This window comes from Balaenoptera borealis (assembly GCF_965194805.1).
Source record: "Balaenoptera borealis genome assembly, chromosome: 12".
NCBI classification, from domain to species: Eukaryota; Metazoa; Chordata; class Mammalia; order Artiodactyla; family Balaenopteridae; genus Balaenoptera; species Balaenoptera borealis.
Genome location: NC_138869.1, coordinates 108,614,313 through 108,633,568, shown reverse-complemented (window position 1 = coordinate 108,633,568; position 19,256 = coordinate 108,614,313). Strand labels below are relative to the sequence as shown.

The following is a 19,256-nucleotide window of genomic DNA, read 5'->3' as shown; positions in this document are numbered from 1 at the left end:
AAACAGCAAACGTGGGCGGCTGTTTGCGGTAGACCCTGGCCGGCGAGGAACCCTTGCCGCCCGTGCAGCCGCGCGCCGGTTAGTTTTCTTTCCGCGCTTCTCCGCTTCTCCGTGGGCTCTCGAACCCGAGGGAGTGCAGATCAGCCGTCTGAGGTTCCGCCGACCCCCGGTGAGCGAGTCCAGGTCCCACACACCCGGGCCGCCGCGCGCCTGGCGTTATTACTCGGGCGCTTTGCGTTTCTGCGAGGCACACTTCCCTCGGGACAAACGACGCTCTACCCTCCTCGATCGAGTGAGCTCCTCTGCCAGAGCTCAAACACACAGACACACACACCCCGCGCCCTGGTCTCCTCAGTGCCCCGCGCCAGCCCCCAGGCACTCACCCACCGTGCTGCGAGGGGGCGCGCGCCGGCCCGGGTGCTGCGAAAGTGTAGGATCCCTCCAGGAGCCGCGTGATCTGGTGCCCGGAAAACATCCCCCAACCCGGGGAGAATTCGCCCTCGGCGGTGAAGACACGGAGCCCCAGCCACAGCTGGAACACGCCGGAGAGCAGAGACCCCAGCCCGCAGAGGCGGGCTTAAACTGGTAGACAAAGACCCACCTTTTCCTTATTAAGGACCCAAGCAAACGTGCACGTAAGAGATCGCTCAGGGAAGGAAAGATCCCAAGGACGCGTGAGGCTTACAAAGTACCTTTACACAGCGCTTTTGTTGGATGGGGCCAAAAATAACAGTATAAATGTGTATATTTCAAATTGTTAAAAAAATTTTTTACAATTTTTATTTCATCTTTATGGTCACTGTGGGAGGAGGCCCTTTAAAGTTTATTTTTAGTATTCCCATTTTAGGAAGGAAGGAAGGAAGGAAGGAAGGAAGGAAGGAAGGAAGGAAGGAAGGAAGGAAGGAAAGAAAGAAAGAAAGAAAGAGAGAGAGAGAAAGAAAGAAAGGAAGGAAGGAAGGAAGGAAGAAAGAAAGAGAAAGCAAGGAAGAAAAGAAGAGAAAGAGGAAGGAAGGAAGGAAGAAGAAAGAAGGAAGGGGGAAAGGAAGAAAGGAAGGAAGAAAGGAAGAAATTGAAACTCACAGACTTACCCAAGGTCACCTGGAGCAGGTGCAACTGTCAAACAAAATCTAGGGCCACCTATGACACCACATCGCTGCTCCGGCTACACTGGGGGTTGCTAAGAACAAAGGTAACGTGTATGGTTTGGGGGAGCAGGAAAAATCAGACAAATTAACTAACAAATATTTATGAAATATTTGTACAGAGTCCTGGTACCGACTGGGCGTTGGGGATAGGGGCCAACCAGGGCCTCCTGGTTCACTATGCCCCCCCACCCCTGGATCCCTTCACACCCCAGCCTAGTTCAAAATCCTCCACAGGCACTTTAAAACCATATGAAAAAGTCTTTCCAGGCTGGCCACTGTCTGGGTAAATGACTGGAAAGTACTGTATGGTCCACAAGGATAAACACACACACACATACATCACACACCTACGTAGCGATACATTCAAAGGACACGTGTGACCTTGCAATGAAATGAATTCTGTACGTAGGAGCTGGTGGACGTGTGGAGGCAGCATGGGGGCGACTCTGGTGACCGCACAGACGAGCGCCCCTTCCACAGCTTGCTGCCAAAGCACACACCCAGCCCCAGTGATGGAGGGAACGTCTGTCACCTCCTGGCAGCTCCAGCAAGCAGGGAAAAGCCAAGAAACTTGGGGCTGGAAGTCACTTGGGGGGAGTGGGCAGCAGGATAAAGAGTTCTGCTTATAAAATACACATCCAGAAACAATGTCCCTGCCCTATTTCCAGCTTCCCTAAGGAACTGTGCTTGTCTGCACTAAAATGTAATTTTAGGTATGAGAGAGCCAGAGCCAGAGGGCATGGGGAAGAGTAATAAGGTGCCTTTTAAAAACACGACATCTGTATTTGCCCTGAAATATTTCAGCAAGAAATGAAAATAGAGAGACAGACAAGAGATAAATGAAGCAAGTGTGGCAAAATCTTGGTAACTGTTAAATCCAGGTGATGGGTATACAGCCCTCCACTTCTGTGCGCTATGAAACTTTTAGTACGAAAAAATATAAAAAGAACAATAAAAACTCAACCTCTTCATTTTATTGTATGTAAGGTATACCTGAATACCGTTAATTTTTAGGATTTTTTAAATAAAAGTCAGACTACATGGAGAATGCCTTCTTATCTCCTAAAAGATAAAGTGCAGCTCCTGACTCGGTGTCGCAGAGGAAAGGCCAGTAGGGGACATCTTGGTCTCCGGTTCCAAATCCAGCAGACCTGGCCTTTCCACTCCCAAGCCCACCACTACCCTGCCTGTTACCCTGCCTGGGTATGCAGCCTGCCCCAAAGGACCCCCAAAGTTCCCTTCTATGTTGCAGACTTTCGCCAGGACAAGTGTAGGGTGCTTTCCTTAGTTAAAAGGAATGAGAAATAATAAAGGCAAAACGTTGTCTTTCTGTCACTGTAGACCCAGAAGACAAGAGGTGGTCTTGCAGCCTCTTCGCGGTAGTCCAGAGTGGAAAGCGCTTCCCCGAACCAAGAGACTGGCTTGTCCGGGTGCCCGGCCGTCTGTCTGTCTGTCGTCTGTTTTCTGCTAGACCTCGGCTCCCAGAGCTCCAGGCGGGCTGCAAACGAAGACGCCGCCCCGGCCCCTTGCTGGCTGTGGGAAACCAGAAGGGCCAAACCAAAGCCAGACTTTCTTCAGCAAGATCCAAGCATGTTTGCAAAGGAGGGCGCATTTCCGTGGAGGGGTCCCAAGCATGCGACTGACCTTCTATTTTAAGGGCTGGAGGGGTCGGGAAAGCAGGGTGTGTCCTAAGGTGGCCAACCGAGTCCGAGGTGAGCGAGTATATCTACAGGACTCAGTCCGCCTGGGGCCGGGCTGCGGGGCTGGGCGCGCGAGGCGGGTTAGGGACCCGCGGGGACGGCGATTCCCGAGGGCCTGGCGCCACCCAGCGGAAGCGAGAGGAACTCACGCTCTTTCCACGCGGGCGCCCAGGAGGAGGGGAGGCCAGCCAGGGACCGAGACACTAGGGACTTTCTCGGACGGCTGGAGGGTGACACTCATTGACGGCTCCAGGAAACCATGCCTGGCCTTCCCGGCTCACCCCTCTCACCAGCAAGGACACCGCTACCCGCCAGGCCGAGACTCCTTTTGCCCTGAACCCCGAGATGAAAAGCGCTTTCCCCTAAAATGCGAACCACCCACAGAGACACGCTCTGGTGGACGCGCCTCGGAGCCGGGTGTGCGCTGGCCTTGCGCTGCCGGCACAGGGCAGAGTCCACGTGGGGGGAGGGACGACCAGGCCGCGTAAATCATCTGGAGGGATTTTTGGCCTGAGTCCCTGTTTCCGAAAGGTTGCGGGATGGCTTGGACGTTGATTATATAGCGTTCCCGTTTCAAGTGCGCGCCCCTCCCCATCGCAGCCCGTCTGGTGTGCGAGGATTGTTTGAAAGGAAGGAAGCATTCTTGAAGTGGCGGGTGATGGATCGTCTAAACCCTTCTGGGGCGTTTGGGGCGGGGGTTTGGAGGCAGCTCATCCATAAAGACCCCCCTGGAGAGAGGGGGGCTGTTCTCCAGCCCCCCACCACGCAGCCTGGAGCCCTAGGCCTGGACCAGAACCTCCTGGCCAAGGGGGAGGCGGGGAGGGGGTCCCGGGCAGGTGGAGACGCCTCGCCTGGACCGGCCGCCACCGAAGCCCTTCAGGTTGCACGGCGGGGGCGCTGCAGGGTGATTTATTGGGGGCGGGGGGGTGACGGCAAAAAGGCTGGTGGGCTCCCAACACCAGTGTGTCAGGGCACAGGGTGAAAAGCGGACCCTGGGATGCTCTACTTCGACTCCTTGGGGCTCCAATGCCAGCTCCTCAGGCGCCCTGCTACATGTGCCTTCCCTTGGTATAGATTTCTTTTCGAACCCCAACCCAAAACCTGTCCGTCCACCTTTCCCAAATTGGAGGAGGGAAATGGGGCGGGCGCGTAAAGATGACTCGGGTCAAACCATTCGAGGCTGGATGGGCTGGGAACCCCTGGGACCAGGCCGCAGCCTCTTCCCTCCTGTGGAGCTGCAGCCCTCAGAGATGTCCGTCTCAGCGCCCTCTGCGCCCGCCGGGCAGAGAAGACTGCCCTGGGGTTGCTACGGGGAACCTGCGGCCGCTCCCTCCTTGGGAAGACGCGAACCTCGACAGCAAGGTGGGCCTGGGGAGGCGGCCTTGGGGCCTGTCTAGGCGCGGCCTCGGGTGCTTTCCCGGCCTCTCAGTCCCAGCACCAGCGAGCACTCCCTCCCCCTCCTGCGGGCTTCCCGGGCGACAGAGGGTCAGGCCGCCTCCGGAAAGGACCGACCACCAGGCACGGGGGGGCAGGGTGGGGGGGGGAATGGGGGATGGGTCGGAGGGAAGGCTTCCGAAAGGCAGCTCCTCCAAGGCGGCGTCTGGGCGCCCCGAGGTCCCGAGTCGGGCTCTGGGCGCCGAGCACGTTTTATTTATCCCTGCAGAGGATGCTGGAGGACAAAAGAAATATTTGGACGTCAGAGCTGATTTATATTTTTGGAAGAGCTACGTTTCCTTTTCTGAAGAGAAGCGAGTGCGCCCCATATCCTGAGCGCAGCGGGGAGACAGGAGGGGAGTTTTGATGCTCCAGGAAGTTCATCCATCGCGGCTCGGGCCCCGCGGGGTTCGCTGCCCCGGGGGATATTTATTTATTGGGGGGGGTAGGGCAGGAGGAGAGGAGGCCAGCCAGACGCGAGAAGAAAGCCGGCCGCGGCCGGGTTGGGACCTCCAGGGCGCCTCCAGGCCCGCGGACCCGCAGCGGGCCGGTCTGGCCTCTCCGTCGTGGCGGAGTGCGTCCGAGGCGCGGCCTCGCGACCTCCGAGCGCGAGCGTTTGGTCGGTGCCTCCGCAGCCCTGGGCACGCACCCTCCTTCCTTCTGCGCCCGCCAGCCGGCCCTGCCCAGCATGCCACCCACCTTCCTCCCGAGCCTGGGGAAGCAGAAGCGGGGCACGGGGCCTCCTAAGGGGGGGCTGCGGAGCAGGGGCCCAGCAGGCTGGGCGCAGGGGAAGGGACTTGGGGCTCACTAAGACACAGCCTGGCCCCACGGTTTCTGTGTCATCAGTGGGGGTTCCCTTCCAGCACCCCAAGCCGCCTCATGGTGGTCCTGCGGAGGGGCACCCCACCCACACTTGTTCCGCTTTTTTCCTCCCAAGACTGGGAACGGGTGGGACAGGCTTCCTTCATTTTCCTTCGCCGCTGGAAGCTGCCTGTTAGGAGTGGCCGTCCCGGCCATGGAAAGCCTCCTCGCAAGCCCCGGGCCTTCCCCACATAAACGCAGCGGGCTGTCCGCGAGGCCCAAGGCCGCTCCACTGCAGAGCCGAACCGGGCAGACGGGCCGGCTCCCGGGACCACCCCAAAAACGCGTCTCCCAGGGTAGGAAGCTGGGCCTTGAAGCCCGGGCAGCGCAGAGGTGGGAAGAGGTGTGGCCTCCGCAGGGGCTCTGGCAGGCTGGACCCCCTTCCGCCTCCCCAGGCACCGTCGATTCCCGCCAAGAGGGTGATCAAGTCTGCCCACCGCCAGGCGCAGGGGATCTGGGGCCCATCCGCGGATCTCTCAGGAAGGTGGCTATAAAAAGAGACCTGCCCGGAACACAGGCGTTGGAGAGCGGAAGAATCTATCTAAATAAACATTTGGAATTGGGTGGCTGCTTTCAAACCCGGAGGTCTGGGGGCTCTGGACCGAGGAAGGCGAGCAGACGTCCACAAGGGTGTAAAATTCCCGCTGTTACCGCTCTGGCCCAGGTGCCCTCTCCAAGCCCGCCCTGGCGCCTCCTCCTGGCCTCGCGGCCGTGGCCACATTTTCTATTCTAAATAAGCGTTTCTAGCTTGGCCTCTGGGGCGCCTCCCCACACAGGCTCACCCCCTAGGCCTCAGCATGCAGCGCCCACCGCTGTCTGGAAAGGCCTCTCGACACACACGTTAACTTTGTACCAAAGCACAGGCTGGAAGGGTGGTCGCTTTGCATCGGAGTTCTGCTGGGCTGGGGAAGGAAGGGCGGCCGCGGGGCCAGAGGTGCCCGTGAGGGGAGGTTTCAGAGGGCCGCCAACAGGGTGGGTCTCTCCGGTGGGCAGCTGGTTTAGTCTAAGCCACTTCATGTAAAACCCACGCGGCAGGGGAAGCACGCTAAGAACATAAAACGTAAACCACAATAATGAGGAGATTTCCTAGAATAAAACGCCGATTACAGGACAAAATCAGAGAAACCCAGGCTTCCCGAAGTTTACATTTCCCTGCGCTGGAGCAGGGGCGGGACGTTGGGGTTTGCAGCAGAAAGGAATCCGCGGCCCAGATGGAGACAGTCTACCCGAGGGGTCAGCTCAGGGTATTTCTGAGAAATACAGGGGCACCCCTGGTATTTCTGGTTAACTGAGGAGCGCCTGGCCAAATCTGCAATCATTTTAAGGAACCATACCTTTCCTTCCCATAAGAAAGAAGTCAAGACTTTTGTTGTTTATAAGACAGTGAAAGTCAATCAGGAAGAGCTCCGAGACAGGGCAGCCTCCTGAGCAAAGCTATTTCAGAGACAAGCACAACTTTCCTTTTCAACCGTCTCCCACGCAGAAATTCAGGTATTCCTGCCAGGGACAGAGAGTTGGACATAACTGGTTATTGCATGCATTTTCACCCAGGGGATCTGTATAAATCAGTAATTAAAACAAACTTCTGAGACTTTGTTTTGCTGCCCCATAGTGGAAGCAACACTGGATGGAGACCCCAGACCTGAGCTACAGGCCAGCTCTGTCACTTGCCCACATGTGACTTTTGGCAAATCGTCTGACCTTTCTGAGCCTCAGTTTCCTTATCCCTAAAGGGGAAGGTACTGAGACCACGTGGCGGTCACATGATATGAATGTAAAGGCTTATGCCTGTGAAATCTACATGGAACACATTTCTAGACTTGGGGGGTCTCTGCCAGGGGAACAGTTTTCACAGGCAGAAGGGGAGTCTCCAAGAAAGAGGTCTGAAGAAGGGCCACTTCCTGCTCAGATAACTAAGAAGGGCACCAACCTCCGGACAGTCCTGGAGTACAGGGCAGCACTAAGACCCCTGTGGAGAGGGGCTCCAGCTCTGCAGACCTGCTCTCCAAAGCCTACTGCCTTTCCAGGACCTGCCTGGCCTTCTGGAAGACTGCCCAAACTATAAGTGGGCATTTCTTGCAAATTCAGAGGGTTTGTTTAGGTAAAATGGATACCACTGTCACTTGGATGGGAAGGGAGATTTTTAAAATCCTTGATCATTGAACCAGACAAACTGGTAGAAACTAAAAATGTATAGAGTTTTTGGTTCTTAATGAGTATCTGTGGACCCCCTAAAATCCCAGGCAAACTGAGAATATTTTTTTCTGGACGAAGTCTCCATAGTTTCCATCATATTCTCAAAAAGACCCCAAAACTGGGAACTACTGGTGTGTAAGGTTATTACTAGCCCTGCCTGGATTTTAGGGTCAGTGCTTTTTATTCTTCAATCTCTGGGTCCTAAAACCTTTTAGGGCCTGAGAGCCAGGCCCTAGAATTCCCAGGTGCAGAAAATCAGAGAGGGTCCAGTGCCAGCGATATGTCCACTTGCTGGATTTTTCCCAGATCCAGTGCCCACCACCCCCATCTCCAAATGAGATGATTGCCTTCCTGGTCCCTCTGCTTCTCAGCTGGGCCAGTTCTCTTCCCACTGCTTGCACACACACACACACACACACACACACACACACAGAGAGAGAGAGAGAGAGAGAGAAGGCTGTGTCAGGGGAGCTGCTTTCAGATATTCTGTTCTCCTCACTCCAGTTTCTATTGTATTTCATTGTTTTTCAGACATTTAAAGCATTGATTTAGTGAACACACTCTATTTATTGAATACTTCCACTTCACTTATAATTAAGTTATTCCCTGTAAAATGACAAAAGGGGCAAGAGAAAAAAATACCATGAAATTAATGGGGCCCTATCAAAAAGAAAAAAAAAAGCTCACCAGTCACTCAGAAAGGAATTCTTAGAAGTGGAAACAACTGCAAACCCCCTTCCCCAACTCAACCAAAACATCCCATCCGGAAAAGAGCGGCTTGTTTCTTTTTTCTATTGGAAATGAGCAGTAAACTGAGTTCATTTGGGCCGTGTTTTCTTAGCTGACTCGCAGCTACAATCAAGCCATTTTGGGACACATTCCCATGTAGGTACCAGGGGTGCTCTGGAGGAAGCTGTCGACGCCTGTTCAGCTAATTTAGGTTTTCTTTGTCTAATTACAGTGGAGCTTAGGGAAAAGGAGCCGGGCTCAGGGCAGTAAACTGACACTCGGTCTCTGTGTGTGGTATCCAGGCAGGGTTTGATGGAAAAAGCCTGCTTCCACTCAACTTCAGGTCACTGTCTGGGGCCAGCCCAACCCAGCCCCCCGCCTCCCCCTCGCACCCCTCGCACCCCTCCCTCTCCTCCCTCTTCTGCCCCACCGGCACACTCGGCCAGAAGCAACCCCAGCGCTCCTGGGCACGGAGAGCGGGTGCAGCCCCAGGGCCTGCCCCGGGCCTGTTCCACCCAGGGGCTCTGGCTGCCCCCCTTCTCCAGACCTGGCGCCCTCTCCCTTTCTCCCCGCCCCCGCCCCGACTCCCCAGCCTGCCCAGAGCGCGTGCTTGCACCCCGGTCCTTTCTGAGCAGCCGCAGAGGGGCGCCTGGCCCCGCCGCCCCTGCGGTCCGCGGTCCGCAGCACCTCCCCTGGGGGCCTCCCCCCATCAGCCCCGTGCGGCCCCGGAGGCTCCCAGGCCTCCTGTTCTCCTCCCACTTCCAGCCCCGTCCCTGGTCAGACGACGTTTCCTTGCACGTGTAATCCAATAACTAACTGTCCGGTCTCACTGGGAGTGATTCCTCCGAGGGCACATCCTCTCTCCCAGCCTCTTATTTATACGGAGAGGACCCAGCCACACTGGGTGGGGTGTCGTCCCACGGAAGCCAGCCTCGAGATGGCAGGCACGCTTGGGTGGGCGGCGTGGGGCCTGGGGGTGTAAATCCCGTGACAGCTGCACACCCCTTCAGGACTGGGTACAAATACAGTTATCTCACTCCTGTCACTCGGCGCGGCCTTCTTTCTGCATTTCGCACAAAACATCAAATGGCAAACGGAAAGGAAGTGGAAACAAATGCAAACGGGAGTCCTATTCGACCACGTTTCCAGGGTCTCTAAAAAGGAGAGTCTTTAAGGAGCCTGGCCTCTGCCCTCTGCTAACAGCGGTGGGAGCCCGCAGGCCCGTCACAGGAGGGTTGGCACGTTACCTTTGGGCGTCGCGGGCACCCCGGCGTGTGGCGGAGGCGGCAATGTCTAAATGAGCTGACAGACGGTGTCAGTGCGGGCGCAGGGGCAGCGGCTAAGGAGGTCTGGCGGCGGCACCCGCGGCAGCACCACTCGGCCGGCCCAGGACCGGCCGCGAGGAGGAGGAGGAGGGGGGAGGAGGAGGGGGGAGGAGGGGGGAGGGGGGAGGGGGAGGAGGGGGAGGGGGAGGAGAAGGGGTGGGTCCGCTCCGCCAGGGGCGGCTGGCTTTGGGATGGGGGGCAGGGACGCTGTCCGGGACTAAGAGAAAGACGATTTCCTAAAGTCTCGGGGGTCGAGTGTTGCGGGGCGGGGTGGGGCGTCTTCCCGGCACAATGTGAGTCGGCCTGCGATCCCGCGGATTGAAAGGGGGTGGTGGGGGAGACGGGGAGCATCCGAGAGAGGAATTAAAAGGCCGAGAGGGACCCCGGAGAGCGAGGAGAGAGATAAGCGAGGGAGCGGGCGGCCGGCCGGGGGGGAGGAGTGAGCGCCGGCCCAGCGCGCCCTCCCCAGGGCGGCGGCGGAGGAGGGGGCAGGGCGGGGGGGGGTGAGGGGGGCGGCGGGGGAGGGCGCGGGAGGGAGGAAGTCCGAGAGACAGAGCGAGCCGCGCTCCTGAGGGGAGACGTCGGGCTCGTCCCCGGGGTCCCGGCCGCGGTCCCCGCTCGCTCGCGCAGCCGCCCGGCGCCTGGCCGCTCCGGCTCCGCGGCCCGGAGGCCGCCGCGCAGGCCGGGCCCGAGGCCCAGGGAGGGATGCGCGGGGCGTCGCCTCCGGCCCGCGGCCGCCGCCAGAAGCCCCGGCGGAGCTGAGGGAGGCGACGGCGGAGCGCTGGCTCGGAGCGGCCGCGGCTGCAGCCCGGGCGGCGGGCTAGGGCGCCCGCCGGGCCTCTGGGTCGACCGCGCTCCCGCGCCTTCGCGCCCGGCCCCGGGCGCGCCCCCGCCGCCGGGCCCCGCTCCCGGGCCCCCGATGACCTCCGAGGGCGGGCCGCCGCCGGCCCCGCTCCGCCGCGCCCGCAGCCCGGGCCCCGGCGCGCTCCAGGCCGCCCTGATGAGCCCGCCGCCCGCCGCCGCCGCCGCCGCCCTGGAGGCCGCCTCGTCTTCGTCGTCGTCCGCCTCCTCCTCCGGCGCGGCCGGCGCGGCCCCGAACGCCTGCAAGAGCGCGGGCGGCGGCGGGGGCGCGGGCGGCGGCGGCGCGGGCGCCAAGAAGGCGAGCTCGGGGCTGCGGCGGCCCGAGAAGCCGCCCTACTCGTACATCGCGCTCATCGTCATGGCCATCCAGAGCTCGCCCGCCAAGCGCCTGACGCTCAGCGAGATCTACCAGTTCCTGCAGGCGCGCTTCCCCTTCTTCCGCGGCGCCTACCAGGGCTGGAAGAACTCCGTGCGCCACAACCTCTCGCTCAATGAGTGCTTCATCAAGCTGCCCAAGGGCCTCGGGCGGCCGGGCAAGGGCCACTACTGGACCATCGACCCGGCCAGCGAGTTCATGTTCGAGGAGGGCTCGTTCCGCCGCCGGCCGCGCGGCTTCAGGCGGAAGTGCCAGGCGCTCAAGCCCATGTACCACCGCGTGGTGAGCGGCCTGGGCTTCGGGGCCTCGCTGCTGCCGCAGGGCTTCGACTTCCAGGCGCCCCCATCGGCGCCGCTCGGCTGCCACGGGCAGGGCGGCTACGGCGGCCTCGACATGATGCCCGCGGGCTACGACGCGGGCGCCGGCGCCCCGGGCCACGCGCACCCGCACCACCACCACCACCACCACGTCCCGCACATGTCGCCCAACCCGGGCTCCACCTACATGGCCAGCTGCCCGGTGCCCGCCGGGCCCGGGGGCGTCGGCGCGGCCGGGGGCGGCGGCGGCGGCGGCGGCGGCGGGGACTACGGCCCGGACAGCAGCAGCAGCCCCGTGCCCTCGTCCCCGGCCGTGGCGAGCGCCATCGAGTGCCACTCGCCCTACACCAGCCCCGCGGCGCACTGGAGCTCGCCCGGCGCCTCGCCTTACCTCAAGCAGCCGCCCGCCCTGACGCCGGGCGGCACCCCCGCGGCCCCGGCCGGCCTGCACACCAGCATGTCCACCTACTCGCTGGAGCAGAGCTACCTGCACCAGAACGCCCGCGAGGACCTCCCAGGTAACACGGGGCCTGGCCCCCGGGGCGTCGCCTCTAGGCCTCTCCGCTCTGGGTGGCCGAGGCCCAGGGGAAGCTGGCACCCTATGGGGGGTGGGGTCGGGGTCACCGGGCCTTCCCGGACAGGCTTTGCCCCTACGGGGCCTCCACAATTTTCACCCCTAGGAGGATGGAGTCAAGTGCTTGCGTCCTCGGGCTCTCCGAGTGTCCCCACGGACTGCAGGGCTCAAATCTCAGGCCTGACTTAGCTTAGGGAGAAGCCTTGTGGCCTTAGGGGACCTTGGCCAAGGCACTGTGGCTGCTTTCTTTTGTCTTTTTTTCAAATTGGTTTTGCTGTGCTTTCACCCAAAAGTAAATGTCCAGAAGGGAGATGCTCGGTACCTGCCGTGTGCGTGGGGAGGGGCTCCGCTGGGCGAGGGTTGAGAGGAGGGGAAAGGAGGGAGGGGCGCCAGGAAAGCAGAGGGGTTCCAGGACCCTGCACAAAAGGCAAATGTTGCCAGGGAGGAGAGGCACCAAGCGGTGGAGGAGTCGCCTGCCTCCCCCCACGGTGGACCCAAGTTGATGACACATGGGTCCGGCCTAGGCCAGCAAGACCTGGGGCCCGCAGCGAGGCTCCCCTGAGAAACGCCTGCCCGTTGGGCGCCCCTTGTCGTGTTGACGGTGTAAATTGTGTTGGTTGCAGATTATGAAAATTTATTGACTCGCCCAAGGCGGTGAAAGGTGGGAGGGGACAGATGGGGGTGGAGGAGGGAATTTGAATATTTAGCCAGGTTTATGGGGACAGTGGAGATAAACCCTTACGTTAACCCCTCGGAGGCAGGCTGGTCTGCCTGGCAGGCGGGGGCTCTAGCTGACACTCACCCGCCCCGATTAGAAGAAGGTTCGCAGGACGACGACACCTACATTTCATGTCCGTGCATCGGTGTGGGGCAGAGCGTCGGGGAGAAAGGAAGCCCAGAAATGGGCTAAAGATGTTGGTTCCCTGGACGGTGAAATTTCCCAAATAGGCCTTTTAAATGCGGGTCTCAGAGGTTAACTAAACAAAGACAGTCTGGGCAGGACCACACCGGAGAGGATTTTAGCCTGACTTAACCCACTGAGAGCGGAGTCTTGTTCAGTTTTATGGGAATTTCAACAAGTAACCAACACAGACGACCCTCCCCTCTTATTTTTTTTTTTTAATCCCCCTGGGACGGGCTGTCAATCACCTCTGAGCCCTGGCGGCGCGCTCTGCGCTCTCCCGCCCACCCGCGCCCCTCCCGGCTCCCCGCTCCCCGCTCCCGCCGCCCTGCTCAGCCGCAACCCGGACTCCGAGGCGGGTCCTTGAAACTTCCGCGGCTGCCGTGAAACACTTCCCTCAACGTTCAAAATCGCGCAGAAATTGCCTTCTGACCATTTTGTGAGGCCGCCCTCGCCCCACGCCACACACCGCGCGCACGCACGGGTCCCAGAAGCGCGGGCACCCGGGAGCACGACTCAGTCTAGAGGAGAAGGGACACTGCCTTGCCAGCCCCCCGGGAGCTCGCGCGCCCTCCGGGCCGAGTCTGGGAGCCCCGAGGAGGCCATGGCCCGGCCGGGACGCTCTGCTTCTCCCCACCCCCCAGCCGTGCTCTGGCTCCCGCCCCCTCGAACGCTCTTCCCCGCGGGGCTAGCTGGCGTCTCCCAGGCCGGGCCTCGGCCGACCGAGAGCCCAGGGCCCCTCGAGGAGTGGGGAGGCCGAGGAGGTGCCCCGAGCGCGCGCTCCCAGCACGACCCCCGGGCGGCCCAGGCCCGCTTGCTCGGGGAGGCCCCGCGGCCTTTCTGCCTCCCGAGAACCTTTCAAGAAGGAGCCGGGCTCTTAGGTCCTTCGGTCCCATCAAAGCGCCGGGCCCGCCGGCTAGAGATGCGGGAACCGGCACCGCGAGGTGCTTTAACGCGGGGGCAAGCGCACCTGCGCGGCAGCGACGGCTCACGTCGGGGCGCGCGTTTGGCCACAGTCGGTGTTGCCGGGCGCTGATGGCGGGGCCGCCCGGTGGCTCAGCGAGCGCTGGATGCGGCCGGGCGAGGCGCCGCGGGCCGCCGGGTAAGGTCTTCGCGCGCGCAGAACGACCCGGCCCTGCACCCGCGTGGGCGGGCGGTCCCCGCCGCGCACGCGAGACTAGAAAGGCCTCGGGGAAAAGGGCCCAGCCCAGCCCGGCCCCGAGAGAGGCCCGGGCCGGGAGAAGCGCGGGGCCCAGCGAGCCGGAAGCCCGGCCAACTGCGCCCCCGGGCCGGAGGCGCCGAGAAAGCAAAAGCAAAAGTCGGCGCCCGGAGGCCTGGCTCAGGCCCGGGGAGAGGCTGCGGGCCGGCCCGGCTCTCCCAAAGGCTCCCCGCGCGGCAGAGGGGCCGCAGCCGAGCTCTCACCCAAGGGCAGGCGCTGCTCCCCGGGGGTCCCGCTTCCCTCGAGGCACGACCCACAGAGATGCGCGCGTTTGTTCTCGGCCCTTCTCTGGCCGTGGGATTGTTTTCTGTCACCCCCCTGGCGCGCAGGGCCTGCTCCTCGGAGCCGGCTAGTTGGTTGGGAAATAAGGCAGGGGGGGCTCGAAACCAGAAACGGGGGAGACCGTGGTGTTTCGGGGGCAGGGGCTGGGCCTCGGCAGCACCGGCTGGAGCCCTGCGGGCAGGGACCGGGCCCAGGGGCTGTTAGAGCCCCGCCCAGCCTCTGGGAGTAACGGACACCCGGGCACGGAGAGCCTGGCTTGGCGGGGACCGTGCTCCGCGGCCCCGTGTAAACCAAAGGAGACCCCAAGCCGGGATTCCTGAGTCGTCCTGTGGCCTACAGTTTGAAACTTTGAGAAGCTTCTGGCACTGGGTTTCCTCTCGCAGTTTTACCGCAATAGACAAAAAGGCCAGCCCCCTGGGAGTCAAAAGTTGAATTAAGTTTTCAAAAATTATGTGCCCCGTCCTCAGCGGAAGAAACGTTTCTGAAAAGGTTTCTTTTCTCCCTCCTCGCAGTGGGGCTCCCCCGATACCAGCACCACTCCGCGCCGGTGTGCGACAGGAAAGACTTCGTCCTCAACTTTAACAGCATATCCTCCTTCCACCCCTCGGCCAGCGGCCCCTACTACCACCACCACCACCACCAGAGCGTCTGCCAGGACATTAAGCCCTGTGTCATGTGAGCGGAGGGAGGGGCCGGGCCAGGCCCTCTCGCCCCCGGGGCGAGGCTGAGGCGGACTCCTGCAGCAGCGTGGCTGCCAGTAGCACACGAGTCGCTCAGCCAGAGTCCCCAGGCCAGGCAAGCATCCTGCGCTGAGGTTTGTCTGCCGTTGGCAGAAGGACAGCCCCAAGGTAACGCCCCGAATTCGTGCAGGCTCCCAGAGAAGGGAGAACTCCGCTCCTTAGCCGAGGTGGTGAGAACTCACCACGCGGAAAACACAGGCATGGAACTCTGGGGGTTCCCTTGCCTTCAGTAATCAGGGTCTGAAACACGCAGAGGGGCTGTGTGTGTGTGTTTCTTTGTCTATGGAAAATGCGTGTGCTTTTCTGAAAGGCAGTGCCGAGCACAAGATTGCAAGAAAGCCTCATCTTGTTGCCTGGCTCAGGGGGAGAGCTGGGCTTTGCCAAGCACTACCTTTGGATGCAGGTGCCAAAGAACATGATCAAGGAAGTATTTAGCAACAATGTGTCTAGTTTAAGAAAGTGGTCTTCAGTATTGTGACAATACAACGTTTTTTACAAGGTTGTTTTCTACCACCATAGTTTAAAGATATTTTTATGACCTTCGTGTATACTCACACTTTGCTTGTATTTTAAAAGGAGGATATATTTGCACTTACGTATACTTTTACAGTTTGCCAAACTATTTTGGTGTAAAATTTTTTCAATAAAATGTATATAACAAATAGTTGCTGGGGGATCTCTTTCCTCCCCGGGCATCCGATCGCCAGGTCTCCTCACCAGCGGGCAGTGCAACTCTACACTGGGCGGGCTTTTTTTTCTAAGTCATGTAATTGACGTGGTGTGGGGTCTGTGCCTTGAGCAGCACAGGCCGGGTTCTGATTGTGGGTCTTCTCAGGAGAGAAAGAGAATAAGAAACGTTTTCTATTATTTCTTTCCTTCACCCTCGCTCTTTCTGGCTAAACAAAAAACAGAAGGTGAAAGGAGCTTAAAAGAAAACCAGGCAGGATAAAGGCTTGAGGAAACCAAGTTTCGTGCCCCCTTTGTTGTCTTTCTTGTGCGCACGGCGAGTTCTGCCCTTTGCTCTTTCCTCTCGCCACCAGCGCAGGGTGGAGTGATGGGGCAGAACATCACCCGGGGCTGCCCTCGGCCCAGCCGGGCTCCAAGCAAGGGGTAGGTGCCCAGTGCAAGGGCCCCGGCTCCTTGGGTGGCCGTCAGATCCCCTCGCCCAGAGGGGGAAGCCCGTGGAGGGCGTGGGCAGTCCCCGAGCATCAGGGACAGAAGCAGGACGAGATGTCTGTCCCCCCTCCGGTTCAGGGACAGCGCCGGCCCCCACTTGTCTCCCTGTTAGTCACTCTGCTCCCTCCTCTCCCTCGCAAGGGAGTGATGCTTTCCCTCGGGATTCCCTCCGAGCCCTTTCCTTTCTCGCTTGGTTTCCTGAGGCTTCCCAATCACAGATGCTACAGGCAGAGCTGCTGAAGCTCTGGACAAAAAAGAAAGGAAACAGGCCGATGGGTATCAGCCCCGCCTGCTCTGACCAGCCCCGCAGACTCACGGGCAGCGCTGGCAACTATGGACCCAAGAGCGAGCAGAGAGGTTCTCCAGGTCTTGCTTTTGCTTTTGAGAACTCGCCTTTGATTCTCATTCCCTGCAAGCACTGTCTCTCAGTCAGTCACCAGGAACGGATACCACTGGGTGGGCGTCTCCCACACAGGGATTTTGTATTCTGAGTGAGTTTCAGTCCAAAGACAGTCTCAGTAAAACATCTTGTTTTGAAAAGTCCTAACCATCTGCCTAATCTTTAGGCTTCCTTTCTATATTTTCCAAAATTAAGCAGGGATTTAAACATTTGTTGTGTCCCATTATCACATTTGCAGTTAAATAGGGATTTTTTTTTCTTTTATTCGGGGCTACTTGGGGGCTGCTATAAATTATGAAGTCAGTCTCAGAGTTTGCTCTGACCACAGTGCTGTGTTTACATTCCTTCCGAGGCAGCCGGCATGGTCGTAATTTATATCCTAAACACTTGCACGTAACTTGTTTATACAGAGAATGACAGGACCTGGGAGGGAAGGCTGTGGCCGCCGGGCCTCGGCGAGCCCAGCGCGCCCCCTAGTGGTGCGAGGAGGCCCCGCGCATGGAGATGCAGGGTCCTTTATCCTATGCAGGAACTTTCCCCAAATGACCTGTTTTGTGGTGGTTTTCCCTACTCCTCCGACGTGGGGACGCCGGTCCTCTTTACAGATCCGCACAGGCGGACCTCGGAGATACTGTGGGCTTGGTTTGAGACCACCACAATAAATACTACAATAAAGTGGGTCACACAAATTTTTGGTTTCCCCAGGCATATAAAAGTTATGGATACACTATGCTGGAGTCTGTTAAGTGTGCAATAGCATTATGTCTAAAAAACAATGTGCAGACCTTAATTTTAAAATACTTTACTGCTAAAAAAATGCTAAACTTCATCTGAGACTTCAGCGAGTCACAGTAGTAATATCAAAGATCACTCATCACAGATCACCATAATAAATATAATAATAATAAAGTTTGAAATATTGCAAGAATTACCAAAATGTGACACAGAGACACAGAGTGAGCAAATGCAATTGGAAACAATGACACCTTTTGCATGGCTCTATTGCAGGGTCGCCACAAATCTTCACTTTGTAAAAAACGCTCACTCTCTGGGAAGCCCACTAAAGTGAAGCCCAATAAGAAGAGGTGTGCCTGCACTAGGTCCTGGCTTCAAGGGTCCAAGCCATGGTCCCTGATTCTGGTTCCTTTCACACGTGCTCCCCAACGTCACATACAAGACCTTTGCATCTGGAGTGGCAGACACAGGTGCGGTGGCCCCAGTGTATCAGAATCACTTGGAGGGCTAGTGGAGCACAGGCTGCTGGGTCCACCCCACCCCGTTTCTCATCAGTCCATCTGGGGCGGGGCCCCAGAGCCTGCATTCCCAGTAAGCTCCCAGTTGATTCTGACAGTGTTGGTCTAGGAACCACACTTTGAAAACCACGGGTCCAGGAGGGCAGTTTGAATTATGGATATTTTACAGGTTCAGATGGGTGGGTATTAAGGCTTGTGCGTTCATTAGTTAAGCAAAGATCTGAAAAGGTTTTTCAAAAATAGTTTGTCCACAGAAAAACTATGATGGATTACTCTGTGATGGATTACTGGCCCCTGGGAAACATAAGGCCTAATTTTGAGCCCTGCACCAAGAAGTAGAAACTCCCCATTTTTATTCAAAGCAATGATATGTCTTGTTTTATTCTAGTAAACTTTGCAAAGAAAAGTCAGGTGGAATCACTAAAGTCTATCGACCTCAGTACTGTGAGTCTGGGTATGTACACAGCAGTGATGTCACAGTTCTCCAGATGGAGGGAGGTGGTGATTGGAGCAGGCAGGAAAAGGAATTCCTTTATTGGTGATAAAATCTTTAGAGGGTGGAACAGAGGGAAAGCAAAGGGGAGCTGCGACCTCAGTGACCCCCAGATACAGATGGGTCAGGCAGGACCCGGGGGGGGGGGCGGGGAGAGGGAGAGACGGAAAGAGAGAGAGGAGAGATCTGCAGAGGAGTGTCTGAAAATATCTCAGGAGTTCCCGTCCCGACGTGAGCAGAGAAGCCTTTGAAGCTGGGCTGCCATCCTGTGAGGCCACCGCCATCTCCCCAGGCCTCCAGGGCCAAGGCATTGGTTGTAAAGCCCACGTACTTCTGTTTTCCTTGGCTTCTGCCTGGATTCTGGGGAAGTAAGTGAATTCTCTAGTTGTGCGTGCTCAAATTTTCTGAACTGCTGCAGCAGCGTCCAGAGCATTTGGGGAGAATCATCTCGACTTACATTTTAGAAAGTGGAAGTCTGATTTCTGGGGGAAATCTTCAGGTATTAGATGGAATTAGCGCCTCCTTCCCAAAAGAAAAACCCCTTTGTAGATTCCTATATACCTAATTACTGTGCATCATGGTGATTAATTCAAAACAGGCACCGGCTTATTTAGCATGGAAATATATTTTAATATATTTGATCAGAACGGAAATACATTTTACCAAACCTGTCTCCATGAAACTCTATCTGAGCAAGGACAGACACCCCAGATGCAGACACTGGGCCAGGGAAGACCACAGCTCACGGACGTCAAGCTCAGTTGGGAAAAAATGAAAGTGCTGGAAGTTCTTTAGGAGTTCAGAGCGCCCTGGGTCTGCAGCAATTGTCTCTCGGGTCCCCGGGGGATGCGAGGGGCCCAGGGCTGGACAGCCAGTCCTCGCAGCCTGAGTGTACAGGAGAGAAGAAGGGGCCCGGGGGCAGCAGGGAGGCTGGTGCCCTCCAGGCATTCCCTGTGGAAGGGCCCCCTGCTACCCCCCCAGCCCAGGAGCTGCTGTCTCACAGACGAAGAGACATGGAGGGCAGCCTTGGCCACGGCCAGGCAGGGACTCTGTCCCCCGACGGCACTGCGCCACCCAGAATGGGCGGAGCTCCCCGGAATCACAAGCCGCTCCCGTTTTGGTGAGTCTAGGGGCCTCTGTTTTCCATCTCATCTTCGATCCCCAAAGGCAGCCCTCGGCTACATCACTGGGACTCTGTCCAGGACCACTTTGTCCACAAGGCGGTGTCCCCTCACTGGGGTCTCCCCTCCCCTGCGTGACCCCTGTCACGTGTT

The 19,256-nt window shown here is 58.6% G+C and overlaps 1 protein-coding gene and 1 long non-coding RNA gene across 2 annotated transcripts in view; one reads left to right on the top strand and one right to left on the bottom strand.

The window, feature by feature from the left end:
• LOC309607020 overlaps positions 1-19,256 on the bottom strand; it is a 146,924-nt gene that overhangs the window by 14,369 nt on the left and 113,299 nt on the right. The gene's annotated exons all lie outside the window — the stretch shown is intronic.
• Positions 9,941-16,001, top strand: FOXF2 (forkhead box F2). The gene is made up of 2 exons (XM_082348064.1): positions 9,941-11,462; positions 14,433-16,001. The coding sequence occupies exons 1-2, from the start codon at positions 10,310-10,312 to the stop codon at positions 14,597-14,599; spliced, it is 1,320 nt and encodes a 439-aa protein (XP_082204190.1). The 5' UTR covers positions 9,941-10,309; the 3' UTR covers positions 14,600-16,001.

Coding starts and splice junctions, on each gene's coding strand:
- FOXF2 (XM_082348064.1), top strand. CDS start 10,310: ATGACCTCCGAGGGCGGGCCGCCGCCGGCCCCGCTCCGCCGCGCCCGC. Junction 11,463..14,432: donor CGCCCGCGAGGACCTCCCAG/GTAACACGGGGC, acceptor CCCTCCTCGCAG/TGGGGCTCCCCCGATACCAG.